Source organism: Coenobita brevimanus, chromosome 63 (assembly GCF_032717465.1).
Source record: "Coenobita brevimanus isolate Jiangsu-jjx chromosome 63, ASM3271746v2, whole genome shotgun sequence".
NCBI classification, from domain to species: domain Eukaryota; kingdom Metazoa; phylum Arthropoda; class Malacostraca; order Decapoda; family Coenobitidae; genus Coenobita; species Coenobita brevimanus.
Window position 1 is genome coordinate 37,368,235 of NC_137016.1, and position 11,811 is coordinate 37,380,045.

At 42.6% G+C, this 11,811-nt stretch overlaps 1 protein-coding gene across 1 annotated transcript in view; it reads right to left on the reverse strand.

The window, feature by feature from the left end:
- LOC145404423 (glutamate-gated chloride channel alpha-like) overlaps positions 1–11,411 on the reverse strand; it is a 28,601-nt gene extending 17,190 nt beyond the window's left edge. Inside the window, exons 1-2 of the mRNA XM_080275941.1 lie at positions 11,343–11,411; positions 10,176–10,339 (exon numbers count right to left, since the gene is read on the reverse strand). Coding sequence (XP_080132067.1) covers positions 10,176–10,339; positions 11,343–11,411 — 233 coding nt within the window. The remainder of the gene's footprint in view (positions 1–10,175; positions 10,340–11,342) is intronic.
- Between the last annotated feature and the right edge of the window lie 400 nt (positions 11,412–11,811).

Here is an 11,811-nt window from a genome sequence, read left to right on the forward strand (position 1 = left end):
TTTGCATACATTCCCATCCACTTTGTCTCTCCTCAGTATTATTCCTTATTTTTATCTACTCTTACTGATTTATTGATACTGGTATTCGTCAGTTATATCCTCCCCCTTTTCTGTATCTATCTATCTATCTATTTGTGTGTGTGAGTGTGTGTGTGTGTGTGTTAAGGTGACGCAGTGAAATAGTAAACGAACTTTTGTCCCTGAGTGTACATGTGTATGAAATATTCACACACACACACACACACACATACACACACGAATGACTTCTGAGTACGAATGTTCTCACCTGACGAAACTGAGCCATTAACACACCTTAATACTGAATTATGACTGCATGAATAATAATAATAATAATAATAATAATAATAATAATAATAATAGTTATGATGATGATAGTAATAACAATCATCATCATCATCATCATCATCATCACCATCATCAGCATAATAACAACCTGATCTGAATCTCAAAACTTCCAGGTCCTCCAAACAAACTCATTACCACTCAAAACACGCTTCCATATTAAAAAAAAAACACATTAAAACATCCAAACACAGCACAACCCACACCTGCAGGAAAGGCAAAGGGCGTCGTCAGCCTCTAGTCCACTGGGTTCACGTTTAAATCAACCTCAGACAAAAGAAACATCAAGAAAAACACGTCCCTATACACAACCAACCTCTCCTTCTTCTCCTCCCCTTCCTTCTCCTCCTCCTTTTCTTTTTCGTCTTCTTATTCTTATTCTCCTCCTCTTCTTCCTTCCCCTCCTCCTCCTCCTCCTCCTCCTCCTCTTCCTCTTCTTCCACACTCGTCTCACTGATGCAAGAATAATAGAGTTCCTGGAAATTGGCCCGTAAAGGAATATTTCTTGAATTATGCCGATACATCCTCTCTCTCTCTCTCTCTCTCTCTCTCTCTCTCTCTCTCTCTCTCTCTCTCTCTCTCTCTCTCTCTCTCTCTCTCTCTTTCTATTCATTTATCTACGCTACAACACCATGCTAGTCACGAAGAAGTGCTATGGGAAAGGATGTACAGCCATAGTACTTACTACACCACTGAGCTGTAACAAGATATTAACAGCACAATTATGGCGGATAGTCACGAAGAAGTGCTGTGGAAGGATACAGAGCCGTAGTACTGTCTTATTCTGCTACTGACACACACACACACACACACACACACACACACACACACACACACACACACACACACACAGAGTGAGTGAGAGAGAGAGAGAGAGAGAGACAGACAGACAGACAGACAGACAGACAGACAGACAGACAGACAGATAGACAGACAGACAGAAACAGACAGACACACGAACTAAAAGCTTAAATAAAACGTGGAAGAATTTACCAAGGCGCCTCCTATCACTAAGACTCTCAATAAGACGCATAATTCTCTCCTCCTTCCTCTTAGCCTGTCATCTCGAGGTCTTAGCGGAATTCTTAGACAGATTCTCAAAGTTACGACGCATCTTCTCTCGTAAGTCATTCTCGTAACAATTTCTAGTAAGTGGTTTTTTCTGAGGGGTAGCAAGATATGAGGGAAGATTGTGTGCGTCCCTGTCCTCGTCTTTCCTGCATAAAAATGGATCTTACACCTCGGTATTGACTGTGAGGCTCCCTAACACCTCTTCCTTAGCGGTTTAGTTTTGGATAGGGCTATTTTTTTTTTTTTTTCTTTTTACTCTTCATGTAAAGTATGGCGATATAGGAAGGATTTATATAACAGAACAGGTGAGTATGGTGTAATAAGCTACTACTACTACTACTACTACTACAGTACTATTACTACAATTACTTGATTTATATGTAGGTGTGTACAGTAGATGTAATGCACTGAAGGCCATCGCACCATCGCTACATACACGTGTACAACTAAATCAATGCAGCACTTAGCGGTGACTGGGGTAGTGACAAAGAGTGGCGGATATAAACAAACTTCTCCACACCCTGTCACAACATCCATTTGCTTTATTTCTCCTCATTAAATCAAAACCAAGAAGCCGATTTAGTTTATTTCGCCTCAGTAAATGAAAATCAAGAAGCCGATATAGCACCGGCCTCCATAAAGGAATGAGATTTTGTAAACATCTCTCCCTCCGTGCTCCGTTTTCTTTAAGCCCTAACTCCTCTAAAGCACTGTTGATTTAAACTCTGTCGGTACTTTATAAACAAAAAGGATCACTATACGCATTAATACCCGCTTAAACACTAATGATGTACACTAAATCGATGCTAATTACTTTCAAATCACATATAAACAGAGTAAATATAAAGCTACAAGTGAAATGCCATAAACAAGAGTGATGGCAAACCTTCGTGCTAAAAACAAATACAGACAGAATACATTTGCTTAGGCAGGGTTGTGCAGTAGTGAATTTTATAAAACTTGTAGTGCAGAGAGAGACAGAGAGAGAGAGAGTTATAACCTCTCAAGATTTCCACAAGTCTAGCTTCAATATTAAACCAATCCAATCAATAAAAAAAAAAAAAAAAGGCAGTTCACGACCCAAAAGTCAACACAGCGCCCCCTATAACAAAAATCCAAAATTCCCGCCATTTTATTTTTTCTATTTAGCTAGTTAATCTTCAAATATACAAAGGCGTCACCAACACTCCTACCCCGGGGAATATACGCCTCGTCTCCGTGTCGTGGCGGGCTGGCGTAAAGGTAAAATATTAAACGCATCTCACCTGGCCATAATTCACCTGTAATCTCACCTGTATCTCACCCTCACGCAGTACCAAGGTATCGAAGAAGCACTATACATTAATTTTACACAGAGAAGCCTCTACGGTCTCTCTCCTCAGGGTATAAAAATAGCTGAATGGGGAGAGGGAGACCGAGGATGAGGTAGAGGGACAGGGAGGGGGAAATCGAGGATGAGGTGGAGGTATGGACAGAAGGAAATCGAGCATAAGATGGAGGGACGGCATCGAGAGGCATATAGATGAGGGTGACGTGGAGGGGAAGGCCGAGGATGAGGTGGAGGGATGGCGTGGAGAGGTATGTGAATGACGGGCACTGGGTTGGAGGCAGGGCAGCTTTATGGCGAAGGACAGAGTGACATGGAGGCGATTGGATATGACTGACATTTCTGTGCTCCATAGTTAGTTATTCTTGGGCAAAAAGGCATCTTAACACATTTTCATCATCAATTTACTCGTATAAGTAGGCGAAAGGAAACATTACTATCTATCTATCTATCTATCTTTCTATCTATCTATTGACCGACGCCTTAATCCAGTAAGGGGTGGCCACAAACAAATCGCCTCCATGTCGCTCTGTCCCCCGCCATTTCACTGCCCTGCTTCCAGCTCACACCCTCCCCACCTCTCTCATATACCTCTCCACTCCATCCCTCCATCTCATCCTTGGTCTCCCCCTCCCTCTCCCCCCCTCCACCTCCCTCACATACACTCTCCTCGTCAGTCTCTCACCAGCATCAATATTTAATCAGAAAAGTGAGTAAAAAAATCCATGGTTATTTATCCGTAAGTATTTTCAGAAGCCAAATCACTTATATGAATTTGTAAGTAGATGGGAGAGTCGACGGTAGTGTAGTGGCGTTAATTTGTAAGTACACTGAGAGAGGGGAGCATTATCGCCATTAATATGTAAGTAGGATGAGGGGCCCAGGATTGGATCTCATGAATTTGTAAGTAGGAAGGGAGAAAAGAATGATGACATTAAGGAGAGTGTGTGTGTGTGTGTGTGTGTGTGTGTGTGTGTGTGTGTGTGTGTGTGTGTGTGTGAGAGAGAGAGAGAGAGAGAGAGAGAGAGAGAGAAACAGTGAGTCATAGAAGTCTGAGTGTAAGTATTTTCAGTAAGTGTGTACGTATGTAGGTGTGTAGGTGCATAAGTATGTACACAACCCCATTACACATTAAACATCAATTTATAATCAACACAAGAGTCAGCCCAGACACATCAATACCCCAGTCATCAATCACACTGCATCAGTAATCAATGTCTGAACTAAATAACACCGTAAGTCTGTATGCTCTGTAAAAATCACCATCAATCACAGCGATCCTTTGAACTACGTGAGATTGGTTTATTCTTATTAATTCTAGACGATTTTACTCAGCTTAGGAAATACCTGTGATTAAGGCTCTAGGAGGCATACAGGTGCGGTTAAGGAAGCTTACTAACACCTTTTCCTAATCGATTTATTTCTGTATTCTCTCCCGTTGTTGTACACTTGTTTGTTATTCATACGAACTATATCGACATTAAAAAGATATATGAAGAAAAAAAAAACAGGATCTTAAAGGGTAGTCTGGAAAATAAATCGCTAAAGGAAAGGTGCTAGGGAATACCGGCATATGTATAATTCCCTAAGCTCGAAAAATCTCACCAGTGCAGAGAAAAATCGAAAATAATAAGAATAAGAAAAGGCGAACCACTTCTTTACGATGACATATACAGGGGAAAAATGGCGCGAAATGTCTGTGTACTCTGGAAAAGTTAAAATAAATCATCTTAATCTTTTTTAACCACAGTACGTACTACACTGGTTCATTCTTGCTTTTTCCAGACGGTTTTTATTTACCTTACAAAAGACCTCTCGTAGCTGGAGGGGTTAATGAAGGCAGTATCCATCCCCTCAAGTTCAAACGACTGACACAGAACCGAAATACCGGTACTCTTTAACTAATGGCGTCCTTTAGGTTTCGACTGAGTAAAGAGTTTCTAGATGAGTGGCTAACCCAAAGAAAAATCAAGACAGCCTCCTAAAATAATAATAATAATAATAATAATAATAATAAATGAAACTATTATTGAACGGTTGTTGTCGAAGTAAACTGTAAAATTGCATCATTTTGAATTTGTTGTGACCCTGTAACTAAATGGCGCCTTGTGATCTAGTGGGTTAAGGCGCCCCAAACGGATAGGGGCCAGTAAGGGTTTGCATGCAAGGTGTGGCTGAAGTTTATTGCTCACATAATGCCACTCAGGGATGAAAGATGCTGGTCACCCTTGCTTTAAATGTCGGGAGTGGGTAGCCTAGCCCTGGACCCCTACGTTCTTGATGGCGCAAAAATAGGATGACTAAATGGATGTTCTTGACAAAAATAAGTCTTCTTAGTTTCCGTATTTAACTTACTGGTACAAGAACCATCGTAAAAATTCTTAGCTAATTGCCAATCGACCAAAGATGAGGCAGAATAATTACAAACAACTGCTTTTAAAATTTTGGAACGCCTCTATGAACAAAACACTGATCTATACCCGAACTGTTCCGAATTTGACACACGCAGAGGCTCATTTAGGCATTTCCAACTGCATTTCCAGCCAGTGTGTGAGCCGAAGTGAGACTGTTCGGTGGTGGCATCCGTCTGTCTGTGTGTGGCACCGTATGTTTTACTCTTGTGGTCACTAAATTGCTTCCTGTTCCTCGTATTTCCCCATTTCATTTTCCCTTTGAGCATTTTTTTATCATCCATTAAAATCCTAATATTTTCCCCCCAGTATTTTATCATAGTTTTAAAGAATTGTACTCCCAGTTTCGTGTACTTTTCGTCGTCCATCTTTCTCGTCACCGGATGGGAAGATGATCCACCTTTCGTGTTTACCTTCCAACATGCTCCTGAGGTGGATAATTTTGGTGAGTATGGATTTTAACAGATTTATTAACGTTTTTAGGGAATCTATATTTAGTGAGGCTTTGAGGGTGCTTGTAGGGTAGGGGTCCAAGGTGATTATTTTAACTCCTCTGCTCCCGTGACTGCTTTTTACTGATCGTTATTGCTCCCTTCAGTTTTCATACAGCCTATAAAAATCTCTCTTGAAGGTTAATGAAAATCCCTATGAATTAAATATCATAGTTGACTAATATTGGTTCAAGAGTTCAAAATATAAAACTGTAAGACAATTTAGTTAAGACAAGCCTGTGAGAGGGACATGAGGAACGCGGGTGTATGAAAGTGCTTAAGCCTCCTCCGTCTTTTCCTTCCCCGCCCCCTCTTTTCTTTCCCCATTCTCACATCTTTCCTTGCCCATCCTCGCCTCCTTTCCTTCCCCCATCCTCACGCCCTTTCCTTTCATTCCCCCATCCTCACGCCCTTTCCTTTCCTTCCCCATCCTCACCCCCTTTCCTTTCCTTTCCTTCCCCGTCCTCACGCCCTTTCTTTTTCCGTCACTTTTATAATTATTTTCCCAACCACCATATAAGTGTCAGTTTTAATCTATTTACTCTTCTGTAACGTTTAGTTGTACTGACAGCTGTTATGTAAACGAAGTATTATTGGTGCTGCTAAGTTCTATCACGATATAACTCTTACCAGACATTTTAATCTCGTAAGGGGTGGCCACAAACAAGTCGCCTCCATGCCGCCCTGTGCACCAGTCATTTCGCTGCCTTCTCCCCAACTCACACCTCTCCATTCCATCCCTCCATCTCATCCTCGGCCTCTCTCCCTCCCCCCCTTCATCCCATACACATATCCTCCTCGTTAGTCTCTCGTTCTCGATCGGTGGACCAAATATTTTCCTTTGTGACACATTACGTAATATCGACGACTTTCCGCTCCCTTGAGGCATGAATTTATCAATCTATGCATTTTTTTTAATTTTACAGATTTTCGTCTTTTTGCAGCTTATTTTCCGTAGCTCGGTGGCAGAAAAAGATGTTACGGATCTACATACTTCCCACAGCACTTCTTCGTGACTAGCATCATACTCTAGTGCTCATCTATTGTTACAGCTCTGCAGAAAAAGATGTTAACGGATCTACATACTTCCCACAGCACTTCTTCGTGACTAGCATCATATTCTAGTGCTCATATATATTTACAGCTCTCTATTAAAGATGGAGAGGTGGCAATTTTAGGCCATGTTAGGATGACAAGGCTATAGCATATGTTGGTATACGTTAAAGCTTCCAGTCTATAGCCCTTTTACCCTAACCTGGCCTAAATTTTTCACCCTTAAGGCAAACAATAGATTATCGTTGCGGTGCTAGTCACGATGAAGTGCGATGGAAAGGTCATGGAACAATAACATTATCAGTCTGCCACTCAGCTGAATGAAATAACCTGCAAAAGGACGAAAATCTGGGCCAAGTTAATGTGAAAGAACTGCAGCATGTGTGGGTATACGTTAATGCTTTCAAACTACCTTACCGTCACCATCATCATTTCTGCAACTTACGAACCGACATTAATTCTTTACTGACGTTTTAAGTGTCCACAATTCCTGAAACTGGGCAATTAACTTTCCTATGCACCTTAATTGACTTATTATATACCAATTACTTCTCTTCATGGCTGCACAAATTAGAGATAACCGTATGAGATAAAGGTTCGTTTTATTTGTTCCGGTTTTAGTTAGTTCAAACGTTTTTAATTCTAGACATTCCCCAGAGCAATTTAAAATACTTCCCCTTTTAGTATGATAAGCGAACCCTAGCCTGCCCCACCCTCGTTCCTGTTGTTTACTAAGCTTAAACAGCCATCACTGCTACAATTGCTCTTAATAGCGGTAGAGAGAGAAGTTTGCCAAATATTTTAATTCGTCTCCTTTACTTATTTTCCAACGCTCCCCTGGTCTATCTATCTATCTATTGCCAGACGCCTTAATCCCGTACGGGGTGGCCACAGACAAATCGCCTCCACGTCGCCCTGACCCCGTCATTTCACTGTCTTGCTCCCAACTCACACCTCCCTCTCTTATATACCTCTCCACTCCATCCCTCCATCTCATCCTCGGCCTCCCCCTCCCTCTCCCCCTCCCTCTCCCCCCCTCCACCTCACTCACATACACTCCTCGTCAGTCTCTCACCCTCCATTCTCTCCACTGATACTTCACTTATTTTCATCTACTGACTGATATTAGGTTAAGAACTTTGACATATTTCTGTTCATAAATTTTCCTTTACATGCGTCGGGGAGGAAAGTGATGGACGTGCCCAAAGCATGAAGTAGATGCAGGGGAAAGAATGCAGCCTTGTTCCCAGCTCTTCTCTACGTGGGGTATTAGAGGAAGAGGCCATAACCTGCATCATAAAGCAGTGTAAACCAACCCTGCCGGGGCTAAATTGGTGCTGTTAGGGCGTAATTTTACTTAAGAGCAGCATTAAGCTTTCATGGACACGCAGACATTACACCTTCATAAATATTCCAGGAACTTTTTGTGCAGGAGACGAAGCTTAGGAAGAAGTCACGTTTACTTAACTTTTTTAAAAAATCTATATGGGGTACGCGTGTGCACGAACAACGCTTCCAATACAAAATTTAACCTAACTTGCACAAAAGGAGGGGAGAGTGAGTTGGGGGGAAGGCAGTCAAATGGTGGGTGACAGAGCGACTTGGAGGCGTCTTGTCCGCGGCCACCCCTTGCGGGATTAGGGCGTCGGGTTATAGATAGAGAGACAGATAGCACAAAGGCAGCGGGTAAATTATTTCGGCTACGTCATCCAGCAGTCAGTGGCCGTGATTTAAAGCGATATACCCCCTACCTTCAGGCTGGCGTGTGGTGGGTGAAGGGGGCACTGGCAGGACCTCTCAACTGCACCGTCCACAACACAGACACAGGTAACACATAGCCCTGTATTCTCTAGCACCTTTTCCTTAACGATTTATTTTCCAGGCTACTCCTTAATATCCTTTTTTTGCCTCGTGTATCCTTTTTCATGTCTACATATATCGTACATGAATAGCACACAAGAATATAGTATCGGAGTAGATTCAGAAATAAATCGCTAAGGAAGAGGTGTTAGTGGACTTCGTAACCGCACGAGAATGACAAAATTTCTGAGACGAAGTAGTATTTCCCATCCAAACACGCCACACCACGAATTTTGAAGTGGTCAGGCATACGTGTTTATACAGTGTGATTTTTTTTTACACAATAGTGACGAGTTGAGAATTGAATAACTAAATCATTATACTATGAAATGGTGATAGTTAAATGAATCCTGCTGTACTGTAACTGTAGCTTTAAATATTACAGCATATACTAGAAACTCCCGCCTTTTGCACTGGGTAACACTTGTAGCTGACACCAAACAGAACAGTCGTTTAAGATTTCTAGGGCACCCATACTGATGTCATTCCCAGTCAGGCCAAGTAACTGAAAAGGCAAATGCACAACTACAGACTTATCAAACCACGGCTACCCCACGCTATAGGTCTGACCTTGACCCCTGACCCTGAACTTGGAGCTAACACAACAGAATCACTTTTCCATCCCCATATCTAGTGTATGTATCCGTTTTTACCCAAATGGACTCTTGCATTCATGAGGTAACGCCTCTCTTGAGAAATGACCATGACCCATGACCCTGGGCGTTGACTACTGATCGAACTTAAAAATTTTCAGAGACCCAGTTTTAATCCAAACGAATCGGGCGTTGAGATTCCGTTTACACACAATGACACACACAATGACACACACAATGACACACACAATGACACACACACAATGACACACACACACACGACACACACACACACGACACACACACACACACACACACACACACACACACACACACACACACACACACACACACACACACACACACACACACACACACACACACACACACACGACACACACACACACACACACGACACACACACACACACACGACACACACACACACACACACACACGACACACACACACACACACACACACACACACACGACACACACACACACGACACACACACACACGACACACACACACACGACACACACACACACGACACACACACACACGACACACACACGACACACACACGACACACACACGACACACACACGACACACACACGACACACACACAGACACACACACGACACACACACAGACACACACACAGACACACACAGACACACACACAGACACACACGACAGACACACACGACAGACACACACGACAGACACACACGACAGACACACACGACAGACACACACGACAGACACACACGACAGACACACACGACAGACACACACACAGACACACACACAGACACACACACAGACACACACGACACACACACACAGACACACACGACACACACACACAGACACACACCACACACACACACAGACACACACGACACACACACACAGACACACACACACACACATAAATAGACATACAAAAATCGACTCATACCTCCTGTGTTGCTAGCAAACACTTTCCTCTCTACTTACTTGGCACAGGCGGGGGTGAGGGCGGTGTGGGTGGGTGTGGGCGGGCTGGCTTCGATGGTGACACCCTCAGTACAGATCGCGGCGCCTGGACCTCCCACCAGTACAACTTCCTCAGGGCCGTCATCACACGCAACATTTCGGCTGCGGACAGGTGCGTGTGTTACCTGATGTGTGTGCCAAGAAACGCTAATGATTGCTTTTTAATGGCTAGTTACATCCTCTTGCAGTACGTGAAATAAAATGGTCTAAATTACAGGAATGTGGCAATTACGAAAGTGCTAGTGAAATCATAGGCTGTTAACTGTAATTAAGCGATATATACACAGGGAAAATTTAACTATATCAAATTGTAAGATATTCAGATACCAGGAAAGCCACATAGTCCCTAGTCTGGAGCAAAAATACTTTCGCCTCAGTATTTGCACTACCAAGGCTACGTTGGTTATTTACAATCTAAGCATCTTTTGCAGGAAGGACGGGTGCTGCTGTAGCGAGTCTGTCAACCTCCACCTCCCCACCACAGCCACCACCACATTAGGTACGCCACAAGTATGAAGTATAAATAACATAAAGTATAAATAAGAATCCTGATCATTAAAAGGTTATCCCCATTGTTGTGGGTGACGTTTTTAGCTTGCTGCTTCCTGAGGATTTATGAAACTTCGTCCTCTTGTACCGATGTCTGTGTTAAGGCCGTCTAACAGACTCGTAAGTACTCTCCTAAACTTAACAATATTGTCAGATGGCATACACAAAATAAAAAATAAATCAAAGGCAAATAGGTTCAACACAACTGATTATATTTACCCTGCATGTCATAAGTTTACGTTTTAAAAATACACAAGATTACACACCCATCCTGACACTTTCCCCTTTTCCCCAACTGAGAAAACAATGCAGAAAATACCTCTTAAACTCGCCCATTGACCAAGATATGACTACGAGTGTTCGGGGGATAGCCTTTCCAGTCACGCGTTTCTTATATCCCCCTTGCCCACAAAATACTGCCCATTTGTTCAAAAATTCACTTCACCAGAATCGAAAAATTCCTCTACCTTGTTCCTTCCAGCAAGCTCTAAAATCTTTTTTAGTCACGCACCCAAAAACTAATTATTATTATTATTATTTATTTATTTATTTATTTATTAACCATGCCACACAGTCTACCGTCGACCCTTGAAAAGCCAGAGGACAGACTTCTGGATTCTCCACCTCTCCCACTCTCTGCTCTGCCATTGTCCCCTTTACGCAGAGTTACTGTGGCCTGCATTGATTTCTCTGTCCTTGTGTGTAGTACTAAATCTCGGTGTGATACTGAATGTGCCATAACGTGCATTCATTTCGTGATGCATAACCTTTCATGTGTGTTGATTCTTGAAGTGTGGGACAAAAATTCGCCCACTATTCCACTACGTCTGCCTCATACTCGTAACAAACACGTCACTTTCCTCCCCATTGATCGTTCCTCCCAATATCCCTCATGCCTCTCGGTATTCCTCTTGCCTCCCAGTATTTTTCATTCCTCCCATACTTCTCATTCCTCGCAGAACACCAGAGTAACCTTCCTTCTCACACTGTTTTGTTGTTTCATAATTATTGTCGCCTGAGCTGACAGGAAAATGTGGACGAAATGTTC